Consider the following 18,123-nt stretch of genomic DNA (forward strand, 5'->3'; position numbering starts at 1 on the left):
GTATACAGAAAAAGATTTCCATAGTGATTTATACCGAACCGAATAGTAATTTTTTGGAAAGAGTTTGGTGAAAACCTAATAATTTTGCGCTTCGCGAGATATGCACATAAACTTTTTAGGTATATGTTTTGACAATTGATTGTCATGATCACATTATTAGATTTCAACAATATATCGTAGGTAAATGGTGTAGATGAATGCAGAAATCAGTTAAACACTCATTCGTTTTCACTTTTTCTTGACACAGTTTGTGGAATATCGGAGTAGGTATTCTTAGTTACTCAATAATAATATAATACTCAGTTTTGTGTAATTCAGTCTGCAGTCTCTTAAACATACACCAAAAACTCTTTCTTGGACATTGTGTGAGAACAATACTATTGATTGTAATTTTAATATATTTTTATTTCATATTATTAGTTCATTTTCTCCAACAATTAGGATCGAACAGGGTGATTTATTTTAAATTGCCTACATGTAATTATCATTATTGTCATGGGATTCAATTAATAAATAACTTCACACGGTGTTTATAAGGGTGAACTGAACGTCAACACACATAGAGTTTATAGGTAATCGTTGACTCTCACTAGTCGAGTTGAGCATGATAAGACTAGACATTCCCCTATTTTGCTTCGCGGTATCCAAACTATTCCCTAAAGGCTCATTTACACGAGTCACTGCGGATGATCCTCCGCAGGGAATTGGTTCAGGCATTCACTTTTCGTTTACACGTGTCACCGAAAGTGAAATACCTACTCGATGCATTCAAAAATGGCGTCAATTGAACAAGCGAACACAGAAATTACAGAAACAGCAACCAAGAACCACAAAACAACACTTTGTTTTTCCAATCAGTATGTACTATCAAATATGATGTGGATTGCAGGAACATCAGTTCTATTTAACCGGTTTGTTTTCAATTGTTCAAAATGTCAGTTTACGTACCTATGTGAAAATATGACAGTACTCAGGGCGCAGTGCGTATGCGTGGCGTGTGCGCATGCGCGGAATCAACTGCAGTGATCAAAAAATGATCCAAAGTAGAACAAGTTCAACTTTATTCACCTTTGATTCCGGATAATCACTTTCGATGATTCGTTGATGAATGTGCGTTTACACGGGTCACTGCTGATGATTCATCCACGATGATCGTCAAAATTGATCCAAATAAATGAGACTTAAGATCCAAACAGATTTAAAGCTGATCATCAGGTCAGATGATTGGTGAAGATCGCGTCGTTTCATTCAATTTTAATATTGTTTTTATAAAATGGGTTTCAGACAGAACAATAAAAGTTTTTATTTGCGATACTTTCTAAATCATAAAAATAATTGACGCACTTATAATGTTGTACTTCGTTTTGTAACTTTGTACGATAGCAACATTGCTCCAGATAGTTGATGGTAATAATTTTGTCTATGCCTACTCAGCTTGTCAAGCTTGTGCTCTTGTGCTCTATGGCAGTCTATGGGAGTCTATGGGCAGTTTATTCGTTTCTCGGCAAACAGTTCGATGATAGGTGTCCGCTAATGTTTTCGGTAATAGTTTTCGGCGCGTTTCATACGATTGTTTAATTAACAAATAAATCGTGTTTCTGTATTAAAAACTATCAACTAATATACTCTCTTTAAATCTCGAGCTTGATTTAATTATATCTATTGCACATAATCTGTGAACGTGAATGTTTGTTTCTCGATATTCATTTTGAGGTTTTGACTGACTGCTACACCATGTCAAGCTTCGATTTCGGCTGTTTTGTGTATATTATTGAATAAAAATGCTCTAGCTTTATGAATGTTTCATTATAATTAGATTGAAGTGTGCGTAAATGTTTTAATATAGTGTCTAAAATGGTGAAATTCGATCTGTAGACGCAGATAAATATATTTTGTGTTTTGTTATGGCGCGGAACAAATGAATGGTGAACGTCGCAGGCTTAATAATTTCGTGGGATAAGGTAGCTTAGCTATCCGATGTAATTTGCAGTGCTTTTGTGTTTATTATTTCATAATTCTACTAATGTGAGCATTTATGCTATTTAACTGTGCAAGAAAGTGAACAAAATCTTCTAAAATGGAAGGAGTCGTCGAAAGAGAGTATTCGGCCCTCGGAAATTTATTTCAACAGATTATTGCGGACATGAAGGTAGGAATATTTTATTTAATATATCCTAGTTTTTTACAGTGGTTTCATTATAAAGCAATCGTTACGATGTACTATTATTATATTATGTCAGACGCTTTATTTTATTACGTAAACATCAACACAATGTTATTGTATTGTACAATATTTTTCTTCTGGTTTTGTTTTTGACTAAGCCTACGCTGTAGCTGCCTAGTTACCTAAGTAGTAAATAAGACACAAACCAAATGATCAAAACAAATACACATAGGTATATATTTAAAAAAAATATATTACTTATTATAACTTGCACTTTCGTAGCTTTTGTAGCTTTGTTTACACCAGAGGATAGTGAAATGTACCTAATTATTATTTAGGTACTATGCTTTGTCTGTCTGACTAGAGTCCGACAAATAGAAAAATGTGAAAGGTGTGTGTATTTTATAATATCACAATAAACAGACATTTGAAACTCGAAGATAGAAAATTTATAATGATTGCCTTGCTGTAATAAAATCGGCATAATACCATTTACTTACATTATCATCATTCATCATGCAGGGCCGACCCGTGGGGTAAGACGACCGCCCGAAACGGAAAGATTTAGTTGGTAGGTAGGTACCAAATTTTAGAATAGGTAGATAATTCTTTACTTACATTTACTGGGTTTATACAGAACATGGTAATTTTATAGTACTCCATATCGTCATTGAGGTTAAGGTGTTTTGACACCAAAAACCTAACAACCTGCTGTAACCCAAAAATATGCAGTTTTTGTTAGGTTTTGGGTTATTTTTCAGTAGGTTGTGTTAAGTAGGTATTTGGTATCAAAAGACCTCGGATCACAGAAACGATATGGGCTAGGTACTATTTATAGCTTTACCCAGAACACTACATTTTTTCATCATTATCGATTATTTAAGTACCCAAATCTGTTTTTCGCCAAATATCGCAAATCCATGTTTTTTGTACAAATATTTCTACGACAATGAAATGCCACCTCCCCCCAATTGTAAAAAATAGGTAGATATATACAGAATAATATGGGCATTTTCGCCAAAGTTTGTACATTGCATTTTTGGCATGTCCCATGACTTGATTTTTTCATAGTTATTATATTATAGAATATTGGAAAGTTATGTATTTTTAACTTGCAAATTTATTAATTTACTTTATTCGATCAGTTAAATACAACTGTCTGACCTGTATATATTTTTAATTGATTATTTAGATCGAAAGGTAGTGTGTTTTTACCATGTCCCACTCCTAAATTCAAATAAACAAAGTCTGATTTCGTCATTAATTTTGAGTGTGTAAAATTAAATTCGTACTTAGTGTCTTCAACAGCTTACATTATATATTTTTGGAAAATATACAGTTTTTCCGTAAATTTTGACCAATATTGAAAAAAATCACGTTTAAAGTGTGTCCCAGGATATTTGAATAAGTGGAATTCTACATTCCGTTACCATGATTTTAGCATGAAGGCGAAAAATTTCCACTATAAATATGTATTTTTTTAATGTAGCAACACTTTTGTATAACACTGATCGCCATTTACAATTTAAATTGTTGGTGTGTGTCGGTATCGCTATCGGAACAGGTTGCTTTCTGGGTTGGTCATTTAAGAAGTTCCACTACTGTTACCACGATTTGTAAGGTAAGAAATCACATATTTCTATTTCACATACTATACATATGGAGCTTATCTTTCATACTACAGATATAATAAAACATATCGCAGGTTTAACAATAAAACTAAGCTAAATTTTGGCTTCAACCACTTCTAAAACAGAATCCGTTACTTCCACTCCGAAACTATATTGGTGGTAACGTATATGTGGAATGTAAAAGTAACGAAATGGAATGCATAAAGTTGGGTTTACATTGTGTGTTTAGTTCTTCATAGATTATAAAAAGTTTTATTTTGTCTGTTCGTATGAAAAACAAAAATATTTTCATTAAAAAATATGGAAAATAACCTGACTATATAATAAAGATTAAAAAAGATTAAAAAAGTATGTGATATGTCTGAATACGCAAAACTAGCGCAGATAAAAGTATGGAGAGATAGAAAAACAACAGAAGGAAAAGAAAAAACACCAGACTGAAATAATTGCGAGACAAGCACTGGCTCTGTCATACTCTTTCTGTTATATGCCACCAAAATTTTAAAACTTCTCCATACATTTTAGGCATAGAAATTTATAAAAATGTATGAAAAAGTATTTTTTTGTCACGTTTAACAGAAATGTGTACCGTATTAGATTTAATACCTGGAACTGTAGGTATTCGCGAAATGTCAGAAAAGTACGTCTTGATTACAATCAACCTGTATAGCTACATTTTATGTTGATGAATACAAGTAAATTTCAAGACAACATACAGTCGAACTTGGTTATTACGAGGAAGATGGGACCGACTGAATTTGCTTGTTATAAGCGTTACTCGTTATATCAGAGAATAGGTATTTTTAAATGAGCATGTCACATTACACAAAAAGTCGAAAATAAAAAATTTGGAAACCATCGTAAAAATCCCCGAAACGAGCATGGCATGCATAAACTACAAAAGAAGTTGTTTATTGTAATGAACTCTGATAGGTACCTACGAACTTCACAAACCTTGGATTTTTCAACCATATGCGTGGATACTTTTTTATTATTGTCGGCGAAACACCAATAAGGTAGGTACTTAGACACTTTACTAGTGTCATAGACGTAATCCGACCCCGGCGGCATCCTGTCCAATCGGATTTTATTGCTTAGGGTCGAAATGTTTTAAAACGATCGACACATTAACAGTATTTTAGCTCGGTATATCCGATAAGTTGCTCGTTATAACAGTGAATAAATTAAATGTATGGCGAAAATCATAAACCAAATGTCAACAAATGTTTCCTTATTACATCCGAGATCTCGCTATGTCCAAGATCGTAATAACCGAGTTCGACTGTAATTATTTTCGTAAAAGTTATATACTCCGTGCCGCGCTAGAAACTCGCGTCCGAATCCCTTGCTGATTTAATTTTTTTCATATTATATTGTTAATTTGCTTTAAAATATTTTTTATCTGAGTTACAAATAATATAAATGCCAAATAAAAGTTATGGTATTGTATAGTGTGTCAAAATTATTACCTACCTTATTTTACTAGTATTGTGAAATTTATTATAAAATATGTCTATTTTAGTGATTAAGTTTGATTTGTTTTGTTATTGTGACGCACGTTGAATATATATCTGACTATCAAAAAATTCAAATAAATTTCATAAAACAAAAATTTGTTTTTATGGTAACATGTAACTTTAGCTTTACAAATTACACTCCGTTACCATTTCGTTCCATTCCGAAAATGTCCCCAAAAAAGTTGAACGTTAACTACTTATTTTTCATTTGGTTATTAAATAACGAAACATATATATTTTTCCAATAAAATTTAGTAAAAGTGATTACTGTCTTTAAAAAAATAGCAGAACGAACATTGATTGGTTTTTTCAAATACTAAAGGAAAAATGCTCTGCCATTATAGACATAGGGTAACGGAGTGGAACGAAATGTGCCCAAGAATTAAAATTCAATAATATTTTTTGACTATTCGTACTTTTATTTTTAAGTTTAAGGTTTTTTTAATCTAATAGAGCTCTTTTAAGTGATAAAAAGTGTCTCATTCATGTTTTATAAGCTTAGTTTCGTAGTCACGGAACGGAAACTTATTATGCCCAATGTCATAAAAAAAATGATATAAATATTGTATTAATCAATATTTTGCTGAAAAATTGCTATCACCAATTCAGCAATAGAACAAGGAATCTGCTAGCTATATAAAAATAGTTACTTTGAGTGAAAAAATAATATTACCCAAATTTCAAACATGTACGAACTTTGGCGAAAATGCCCATATACATAACTCCGTTTCGCCACGACCACGCCAGAGTCATGGGCCGGCCCTGGTAAGGTATCCCATGGCTTACAATCGTACTTATATCAGTAAGTACATACTCCATTCGATTGCATAGAATTTTGCTGTGCAAAAACCACAAAAACAAAAATGTATGTCTCACATAGGTAACTACCAAGTTACTTATGCAAAGCCATGTGTTTTCATTGTTTCTGGACTGGACAATTTTCCCATGGATTTCTGGAGCGTAAAAAAGTTTATCAATAAATCATAATTAATTTATTTAATACCTACGTTTTAGGTAAATAATTAATAATGATGAAAAATTTGTGATATCTAATAATAATGTAGTTTGACACTTCATAATGACAGACAATGTTATTTCAATTTTATATCTGACATTAAATTTGCTATAAAGGCCTGATTACACCAGCAGACTCTAACAAGATTGAAAGATCGTCGTGAGTAATCGTCGATTTTACACGGAACGATTTGATTGGTTCATAATAAACACTCAGTTGCTAGTGTTCACCTGTTAACAATAATTATCATATAATAATAAGTACTTACTTATTATTTATACTATCGACCGAAGGTACTTGATGGAATTTGAATTTAACTTCTAATGGATTTAAGTTTCGTACTTAGTCCATTTGAGTACTTACTTAAACCAGAAAATATATATTGGTCAGCTTGGTTGCACACTACACAGTATTTCATCATTATGTTATTGTTATTTTATTACTTTATGTAAATGGCAATTATTGGAGATGTCATTTAGACAAGTAACGAGCTGTTGATTGTATTTACTAGGATATTACTTATTTTCGTTTTGTATTATTATTGTCTGTTAAAATAATGAATAAAGTCAGACAGCCTTCATTATCTAAACGTCAAATTTGTCTTATTATGTCACGACTCCAGGGAACGACTCAAAAGTGACTTTTCACGATCGTGGCAGACCGTTGGTGTAGGGAATCTGCCAATGTAATTTGAGCTTCAATATAATCGACATTTAAAATATTGCGAATAGAAAACATATTGTGTGATATTATTTTTGCAGTGAAGTGTCAGGTACATTTAATTGCACCATTTTAGTTATACCTACGTACTAAATAATAGGCAAATTATTCTTATATTTTGTTTAAGATGCCTGACAACCAAACAATACTGTACCGCTCTACGCTGTTGACACATTTGAATATTACTCTTCTATTTCAAATCTTTGTAAATCACCCAGTTGACTATTGAAATATGAAATGTTTAGGATCGTAGATGTATATCGTTATTTAATTCTCAAACTATAGTTAATCCCTATTTACTAATGCTGTTTGTGGATTGGGAGTGCCTTCAATCGGTGACGTCTCTGGCCGAAATGTCGCCCCTATCTTAAATTTGATGTACGTTTATTTACTACTCAAATAAGTACCTATATTATCTTCTATTTCCTATGTATTATTATCCTAAGAGATTTTGGAAAACGTAACAACTGCTCATATATACATCACTATAGTCACTCATACTTTAATCGATATCAAACCTACTGTCAAAAGTAGTATTTTTCACATTGTCGCCCTTTAAAATGCGCCTCCCCTAGGGAAAGTATTACACCTGCCTACCAACTACCATGGGACGCCACTGCCTTTAGTAGACGAAAAGTTTCGTCGACATAGAGATATTTAGACAAATAATTTGAAGATGGTTTTCTTCAACATCTTTGTATTTAGAGTTTAGACCTAACTAGGACGTACCTACATACTTAGGTGTTGTGTGGAATTTAATGCGAAAAGGGAATAAATTGTGTTATTCATGTAATATGGCGGAAAAAATATTATTTAGGCAAGTAATTACATATTATTATACGTCGATTATCTTTAATCGAAATGCCAACTATTAGCTGGCCGGCTATATTTAATAATAATAATATTATGGTAATTGCCTCTATGAAGTAAGTACCAACACCTTTCAAATTCAATGTTAAAGTATCCATAATTTTCAATGCATATATTTAGCTACATAGTAAAAAAATATTTACGTTTGTAACTGGAGGGGTGAACGGACTAGCTATCCACACTGTGGCTTCATGGGACGTATATTTACACATTTTCTTGAATTCGGAGTCACGTATAAATTCGACAAGCATGCGTATATTTTCACCTAGTGGGCGAATAGTAATGGTCATGTGGCACGCATGTTCTATGTATTCAAGACCTTCGGAAGGAATACAATAATACAACACACCTAGTTAAGTACTTACTCCTAAAGTAATTAATAATTAAATGTTGTCTAACAATTGAGTTATAGTTGTATGTAGGCACCTATATCCAAATAATGATATATTATAACCAAAAAAACTTCCAACTTTCTCAGTACTCTTATCAGCGGCGAACACTCGTTACATTTAACTTAATATCCCTCAAAGTCCCGCATAAAAGTATGAAAATTTGCGACACAGAGTTATTGTGTCGCCAGTTGGGCGTAGCGCAGTGTTACTTACAAATCTGACGAAATCCAATTGAATGGAAAATATTTCGGCTATATTAAAGTAATAATGTCTAATTATTTATTATGCATGTCCGTCGTCATATGGAAATTACATCAAAATCTACATATTGCAGATTTGTGTTGGTATCTATGTTGTACATAGCATACACCATTGTACACTGTTACCAAGGGGAAAAGCAAATATTCATGGGCACTTTCGGTTTTTGTTATTACACGTAAACTAACGCATGTGTCATCTAGTAAATAAAAATATATTTCAATATCGTCATCTAAACGACTGACAAATTCTTATTATACAGCTCTAAGTGTTTTAGGAGTACCTAAGTATCTTTTGAAATTATTAAAATCTTCAAACGAAATAAATACATACATACTTATTTGATTTGGGGCTCTAGTAGACCTTAAGAGGCCAGATAATTTGGATGGACGAACGTGTAACACATCTGCATCACCTTGCGAAATATCCCAATGTCCGAACCTCCCAGACATGTTCACGTAGACTGCTACGTAACGGTCTGTTTAGTGAGTAGCAATACTTCAGGTACACAATATAACTGACATCTATTATAAGTAAGTTGTTTGTTTGAATTTCATTTGAAATTGAGGTTCATTTGATCTTGCGTAATAAAGTAACAAACGAAATACAATAAGTAAGTACTTAGGTAAGTACTACGTACTTTCAATATTTGTACGATATATTTAAATACTTCACTAGTTTGATAGATGCTATATATTTATGTGTTTCGCAAGTCTGCCACTGTTTAGTGGCGGCGCCACATCTTCATTTATGTCCCAAAAAAGACCTACTTATTTTTTAATTTACTTGGCAACTATTTAGCATTATTAATATTATTACAAAAATAAAACTAAGTACCTACATACCTACGATTATAATATGATGATGTTTCCTTCGTGTCTTGTTCGTCTTGGGTAAATATGACCATAGACGGCCGGCAAAGTATGATCGATAGGTGTTGTTCGCAGTCAGTTTTTAGATACCCTCAGATCTTTAGAGATGTTGAACAAAGCCTTATTCCACAGTCCAAATATTTTGGTAAGTACCTACTTATTTGTATCTTTATTTCAATTACCTACTTAACTTTTCTGTTATTGCAAGTAAATATAACTTGGCTGAAATGAGATCAGACGTTGTCGATCGCTGTCCTCGCGGCGATAATGAGATTATCATTCGCGAATTAATTATTTAGAAATCTGTTGTCGTCGCGCTGCTTTGTCACGGCACAAATCCAGCGATTTTGACGCGTGCCGTGCGACGAGAGACGAGATAATGCCGATTGATAATGCATGTGGATGACAGACAAGGCGGACAGGTGGATATGTGTGGCAAAGTAATCAAACGGAGCTTCTCGTGTGTAACGTGCCTACATGAATATTCTATTACAACTTATTACTGAAATCTGCATCGGCTACGATACCTAGCAATCAAGGGCCAACGACCAGTTTTTAACACAGCAAGAGATTAATAATATTAACATCCTACGGAAATAGTGAATAACCAGTTTTTTTATTCTCCCAAAGTATATTAAATTTATATCTACTAGTGATCTTCCATTTGTGAGCGATGGCTATATTCAATTCTCCCTACTTTCTTCGGCTATAAGATATATTCCAAATTAGATATATCAAAAATTGGGTCCAAATGACCATTGTTTTAAAATATGGTTGGTTTAACTCACTCGGTACTCACTGTATTTTTGTATGGTATAGTGTAGAGATGTTGTATGCATGTTTTGAGAAAATTTAAGTACCTACTTAATGTGAATGATTCGAATCATGGATATGGACACTACACGGCGCCCCCAAGAATCACGTAGCTCCGCCGTATACATTCTAGCGGCCTTCCAGAACGTCGGAATCCGGTTAACTTAAGAACTGGCAAGACAGGTTGAAGTTTTCTTCAGGCAACTGCAGTACGTGGTCGAGCCAGGTCCAATATCGCCTCTTCACTATTAGTGCGATAAGAGGCTGCTTGGTTCTGTCTCTTACCTCCTTGTTACTCCCAAAGTCACTCAGTATATGGTTGTTTTGAGCCTTCGTTCGGTGCAATGGTTCGCTCCCGTCTAGCAGCACCGTCAGAATGCAGGCGTCGAATAATTAAAACCAAATGCCGCCTATTCGACATTCACTTTAGTGACATTATTATTGCCGAATTATCTCCCAAAATGGAGCTCACTAATTCAGTACCTAGCTTATTCAACACGTCAGAACTTAGCAACTAAAATGTGATAAATAAAATACTAATATAATAAGTGTGTATCCTATTGTATTTTTCAATTAATTTTTGTCACGAGTGTGTTCAAATCGAGAATTATTTTTCGCCACAGTTGAGTTCAAAAATAATTGTAACTTGCTTAGCAGTGGGCATATTATTTTATCTCTCACATTAAAATTGTTTACGTTTACGTTTTTTCCTATAACTAATCGCTTATATATAATAATATCAGCGTAATAAACATACCCCCTTTAATTAATTTTGTAAACATGGCAAGATATGAAATTTTTAACAATCACGAAAGGTTTGTCAATCAAAATTTCTGATTTAGAAAATATGCCGACAACTCAAGCAGCAGTTCAAACATTCTAAATAGGTATTTTACCTCGTGGTACCAACAGTCTTCCGAATGCAAAAGCAGGACCGAGTGATGATCCATATATAATTTTAAATTACCGAAGTCTTCTTGAATCCCTTGTCAAAATCCTACAACAACCAGTGTCTCTTGCGGCATTTAGGAATAACTGCTTTAGTGATATGCCTTCTCACAACAGCTTATGTAAAAAAGTAGATGGAATAGTGATTCAGTATTCCTCGTTTGTTGAATTTTAGTTGCAATTACATCGTGTATTACATATTATATGTATTAGTTATAATATAATATTAAGTGTGTTATTCATGTGTATTAATTAAGTTGGGATAATTTTATAAACACGCAATTTTCAGTTAATTTAGTAATTGAGTTGATTTACATGTTAGAATTACTTATTGTCCCATTGTAAGCGAATCGTACGTAAGTCATGCAAATATCTATGGTAATTCGTCAATTTGGTGAGAGTTAAGTAATTCCACAAATATTATATTTAATGTTGGCAGTTGTTTCAGGCAACAAACACATTTTAATACCCAAGTAATTGTATTTATTAACATAAATATATTTGTTTATAAGTGGGTACTTTGCCTGTTATATAATCATCCAGTTTTACACGATCTCTATTTGTCATTAATTTGATGTGAATGTGTACTTATACTCCGTGACATGTTTTCCCCACATCGTGCCCGCGTATTCAGATGCGCCCCCGATCATATTTTAGGGTGCCCTCACCAACACAATATTATATTATTATTTACTTAAGTATATACAAATCTTATTTTTGTATTGACGTTTGCTAGTAAGTATATTACAGGTGCCTGGATATGAATATTTGAATGATGTCAAAAGTGACATAAACAAACTTGTAAGCAAGTTATGGGAAAAAAGAATCTCTACATTTTTATTTATCTTCATACTTTATTACACTTCCTTCTTATAACCTCAAAAACTGTGTATGCTATGATATTTAGGTAGTTACCTATTTGTAAAGTTATATTTAGGTACTTACGTGGTATATTATTTCTACTCTCCAAAATTATCGAAGTGTCATTGCAAAAAAAATGCGCCCACCACACCCTTAATTATAAATGTAGTTCTCCTTAAACACCCCCTTCTTCATGGTGAATAAAATATAACCTTAATACACTTTTAAATACCTATCCACAAATTGTGTCAAGAATTAAAGAAAGCATTTTAATATATACTGCTTGATTACTTACTACATTCACCAAGTACTTGTCAAATAGACGACAGTTAAATGTGTAATTAAATTGAGTCTTACTTAAGTATAAAGTATGTACATATAACAATCTTAGTTTTCGTTTCTGTTATTGTTGAGGATCATGACTCCTTTTGAATGTCCTAAATATGTCTTCCCAGCGATCTCCCTCTTCCGCGTCGACCCTCATTGTATCCACTGACGATGAGCCTTTCCAAATTACTGGCTTCACTTCTGTCTATCTATCTATATAGCCAACGAACTGCAGGATCCTCTGGAGACATATTATTTTAGAGACGGTTTTCTATGTTATTTCTTTTAAAATGGAGATATTCACCCTATTTAGCATTTTACAGACCATGGAATCATTAGAGCGATAAGTATAATAATAATTTTATCACGCAATGAATTGGAATAATATACAATGCAGTTATAATTATATAGGTATTATTGCTTACTGAATACCTCTCCTTAATATTTTAACTGTGAGCCCTCTATCACTGTCAGTTGTCAGATACCTACATAACAAAAATAGGATGACAAAAGTCTGCTGTCACTCTCACGAATCATGAATGACTTGTTTCGGAGTAGGTACTTACTCATATTACTACTTCCATTTCCATATTGGATTCTATAAATATTCATTCCATGTGGCGTGACGCAAATGAACCAATTTGCACCCTTTGAATATGACATCGGACAACCCTCTCCCCGTGTCGAAAGTGTTGGGATTATTATTAGCCCTCCTCGTGAGTACCTAAATGGGGGTGATTTCAGCTGCTGCGGCGTGCCCTGCCCTTGTGTCAAGGCACTCTACGGCAGTGGCTCTGAGACTCCTGTAGGTGTAAAAACTAAACGGAATCAATCCTGAACGACCACTTTTGGCAATATTGTCTCCTATCACTTCAATGATGTTAACCGACAATTCTTTTTGGTGAGACATTGTATTGTATTAATAAACATAAATCCAATGACATTAATATGGACGAATCATCTGGGAAAAAAAATGACACTCACTTTATCGTCGGGTCTGCCGAATGGCATAATCTGTTCTAACGCCATTACAATAATGGTGATATTGCTATAAATTCCTGATGCTTTTTGTTGGGTCTGCCGAATGGTTCGGTTCGAACGGGTTCGCTCAAATGAACATTGACATTAGAAACACTGCTCGAACGCCATTACAATAAAGTTCATATTGCTATAAATTCCCGATGCGTGATATCGCATAACGGAAATTGCGTGACGTTTACCTATACATGCGAATTTACTTGCTAGCTACTGTATTGAGTGCATCGTCCATTAATAATGTCATTGCATAAAACACAATAATATATAGTCTTTTTTAGAATACTACTACTTGTATTATTTATTAGTGTCCGCGACTTCGATAAATATTTTTTATTTTTAAATTATTAGCATGAATATGAAGCTATAAAAATGTATTTTTCTCATCAGCTGAGAATGTCACATTTAAATAAATGAAAGCGGTCATACTCATTATTAAATTATGTGGAGTAATTCTCATATTATTTGCCCCTAATGTTGATTGCTTCGACAGAATAAATACATTTACAGTTGTTTTATAGATGAAAATGCAGATATTTCACGCGTTAAGTAAGCTGTATTATATAATTGTACGTGTTTAAATTAAATTTAATTATTTACAATCGACAGGCTTCATTATTTGGTACTTGCTTCTAGCATCAGATAATTATATTGCAAAATTGTAAATCGAGCAATATATTCGACCCATTGCCATTTCATTTCATTGGCGAACTTTATCATACTTCTTAGATTCCCGCAATGATTGGTTTCTTTAATTTCCTTTCACTTTATGACCAACATGCACCTTTATATCTCACGCTGCGTTACCCTGCTTTTGGACCATTCTTGAATCGAGGTTCTATGTTTTGCATACATATATGAGCACAGGAACAAAATCTGTGATCCAGTGGTATTCAAGATATATACAACGGCTAAATGGTCGCTGGATTCGTAAAATAATTAAGTTTGGCAGAAATACATGATCATGATGGACCTAGAATAATAGAGAAAACTCGGGAAGGCTTTTATCCAGTAGTGGGTCGATGACGGCTGCTGATATTTGCAGGTATAATTCCAATTTTTGTATTCACCACATACGGAATTATTTTAATTTAACAACAGTTTAAAAATTTGCTAACTGTCTTTATCTCATGATATTAAGTAGCTATGTTTTCTCTCTCTTTTACCATTAACGATATTATGCGCAGACAAAGTGATACAATAATATTAAAAACAAATAAAACTTGAATTGCCTCCAAGTAAACGTTGAATACATTTAAAATTTAAACGTTTACTATATATACTGAATACTAATACGCGGCGTTGGCTTCGCTGTTTAGTGCATCGATCATGTGGGTCGATAATCAGGCATTATATTATTATAATGGCGACAAATAATCAGATAGTACTTACTCAATTAAGTAAACGATTTATTTACTGAAGTCAAATCAACATTACCAACATCTCCATAAATATACTTATCATATAAATATTACTAACGTAGTTTATATTTTCCCCCGAATCTGTATTTCGAAACGACTGACCTACGACATTACGTATTTACATATTGAACGAGTCTGTTGAACTCCACTATCTCTCCCGAAGCGTAACTATCTATCTAAGGAAACTTGCAAATGAAAGCATTTCATGTAACTAATTTAGTTGGCTATACTACGATTTTAGGTTGTAAGTACTTAAGTGCTTATACTTGTTTTTTTTAAAGTCATAATTATAAATTGGTAGGTAACTAAATCGTATACAATTAATCTACATTTACTTGCATAAAGATATTATTCAGTTTGTCTGAAAGTATTCCTGTCTTTAGGTCTCTGTTGCTGAAATGTTATTAAAATGTTGGCAATGTTTCGTCACCATGACTATATTTTAAATTCAATATTAGAGAAACGCCTGTCGGAATGGATGTAGTTTTTAACTAAATAACTGTACCTATGCTTTATCATTTATTTTTATCTCTTCTGTATCTGAATTAATTGTTCGTTATCGACCATTAATTAACGTTAATTCTGAGTAGGTAGATAGATTTCTTTTTGCCCATTATGAGAAAAAAAAATCGCACTTTATAAACATGTAGGTACCTAGTCGATAAAAATAACTGATGTACAAGTGTAGATTTCGATCAGTTCAGTAATGCATATTTACATCAACCGGGTCGGCAATAAATATACAAGCATTGCCAATCTCATGGGCAATAAAAAAAGACCGAGAGATTCGAAAATATAAAATTTACAGATTTCACCGAAATAACTTAACGGTGGTTTGTATAAACGGTACTTAGGTATATTATTATTTAACAACATGAAATTTATTGTTATAGTGGCACGTCGAAATAAAGGAAAATTTATCATATAATATTATGTATTAATGATTAATCTAACTGCCAACACTTCGGTATGTGTAGCAAAAACATAACGAAAATCACATTTTTTTTAGTTGGATATTTTGGTTTGCTTCTAAACCGTTATACGGTAAATTTACTTTTGAATTGACACCAATTATGTGTGTGTAGTTTTGGGCTCCCTTCAGTAGGCGTTGCCATATGTTATTGGTCGGAAGTGTTTGGTAATCAGAATTCTACTCTGCCGTATGTTATCGGATGCAATGTTCATATTCAGTTAAGCCAAAACTAATTAATCGTACTTTAAGGTACATATATTTTTATTGTGATCTCCACGATCTCTGGTTGCCTTCCACAACAACAAAGAAAGAGAACCACACGAGGATTTCAACTTGAGATTGGTGTTCATATTAGTTAAAAAGTTCCATTTTTACGGTTTATCAAGTTAAGTTAAGGGGGGGGGGGGTAAGAAATTCAATTACTCTCCCCTATCTAAAAATTGTGGGTGAATTTACATGTTGGAATTACGCTTAAAGTTTAACGACTTACTAAAGCAGAATACTGAAGTTGATCAGAGAAAAATGTCACCTGTACGCATAGACATTCCTCATGATAATAATGCATTACTTTTCATCCCTCACTGGTGCATTATTGTACAGTACCTACCTATAATAGAGCGATGCGAAGTTTGGTTAATCAATTTCGGTCGAAACCACGCTTCTCGCGGGATTTGATTTTTTGGGGCCCCAAAACAAAAGTAGTAAATCGATCTGTTGTAATTCATACATTTAAAGAGCTCAGAGTCATATTAAAACTAATACAATGTAATCTGTCGGCGATATCTAAACCGGTGGACTATCTGACGGTTACCAAGTATTTTTCGCCGGATAAGCGCTTTTATACATCGAGATCGTAAATAAAACGGGAATTACACCTCCCTCGACAGATCAGTATGGACCACAGTGAGTTTAAAAGGCCAAGTAATACAAATAACTAGATACGCCAACGATTTTATGGGGGTTTTTACGACTTGGTAAAAAAGCCAATGTATTTTTAGTTTATCTAGCGTTAACCCTTCACCTGTTCGCCTTTAGTCATAAATATCTAAATGAATGAGCCAAGTACATCTAGGTATGTTGGCACACATCACTTAACATAATATATTTGTAATTAGTTTCTGGGTTATTTTAGAGTATTTTCTTAAATTATATATACCTAACATACGTACCAACACTCTCAGATGCCTATATGAGAAAATCTATCAAATGACTTGGGCCGAATAGCGATTTTTATTTACTAATTTTTTAAGTCTCTTTAAAATAATTCAAAATCATTTTGAATGCACCACGTTTTAGTTGTTTGTAATGACGTCTTTAAATGTCATTTTGTTGAAGATCGACGGTTATCATGCCTATATCACATATTATCTTAGATCCCGGTATTAAGGTAAATCGTAGTTTAATTAATATCTTCCTCCCAGTTAGGACGTCTTTTTTTCAATGTTTGTGTTTACTATCATCTTCAGATGTTTGTAACTACTTTGTGTTTCAATGTTTTTTTTGCTTGTAGTAGTAATTGATTATTTCGACTTTCTATTTATTTACCCTAGCGCTTCTGAGTTTCTAAACCTTTTCTAACTGCGAGATGCGCAGCTGTACAACTCCAATGCCTGTAGTATTTTTTGACAGTTTTTGAGTTGATTTCATTCAGTCCAATGAATGATGTTAGTAGGTACCTACTAATCAGACGCGTTTACAAATCCATTGGTAACCTATCATAGTATAAAAGCCTTTTCTTTCGAATGAATGAAATTTCCGAGCAATATTGTTTTGGAAGTAAATGTTGAATTTTACTGATTCAACTGAGTAACTAAGAGACCTAGTTAGCACTTCGAATAACTGATCAAGTAAATGATTTTGCCAAAGCGTCAAACCCGTTTACCACACAGTGAAACAATGGTAAAGACATAATCATCATTAAGTTTTTTTCAGTGTCTAAAAGTAATTACATACGTACCTACTTATAAAGTGATAGAATTGCGTGGTGCTAAATTTTGTAAATGAGTACTAAGTATATGAGATTGTAAACCCACATAATATAACTGAGTACCATGTGGGTTTGTTGGCTGTACAATGCGGCTCGTAAAGTTTATCGCCTTTTCATTTTACTGTCCAGACAAGAATCTGACTTCAAATTGAAGTGAAATATTCCAACCAAATTCATTCATTTGAGATTGGACAGCATTTTATCACCGATAGTTAGTTAGCCTATTAATTTTATAGTCAAAATCAAATCGCATACATCCTGTAAGTACGGATAAAGGCGGATTATCTGAAGTCGATTGCAAAGTCTTGAGCAAAGATAT

General features: G+C 33.2%; 1 protein-coding gene across 3 annotated transcripts in view; it reads left to right on the plus strand.

Moving 5' to 3' along the window:
* Positions 1–1,466: 1,466 nt before the first annotated feature.
* The window catches only part of mim (missing-in-metastasis), a 352,784-nt gene continuing 336,127 nt past the window's right edge, over positions 1,467–18,123 (plus strand). For all 3 annotated transcript variants that reach the window (XM_085943176.1, XM_085943177.1, XM_085943178.1), the window contains exon 1: positions 1,467–2,149. In XM_085943176.1, the coding sequence (XP_085799302.1) occupies positions 2,078–2,149 (72 nt within the window). In that variant the 5' untranslated portion in view covers positions 1,467–2,077. The remainder of the gene's footprint in view (positions 2,150–18,123) is intronic.

The sequence above is a fragment of the Rhyacophila brunnea genome, unplaced genomic scaffold (genome assembly GCF_057557595.1).
Source record: "Rhyacophila brunnea isolate RB1 unplaced genomic scaffold, BYU_Rbru_1.0 scaffold_15, whole genome shotgun sequence".
Lineage (NCBI taxonomy): Eukaryota > Metazoa > Arthropoda > Insecta > Trichoptera > Rhyacophilidae > Rhyacophila > Rhyacophila brunnea.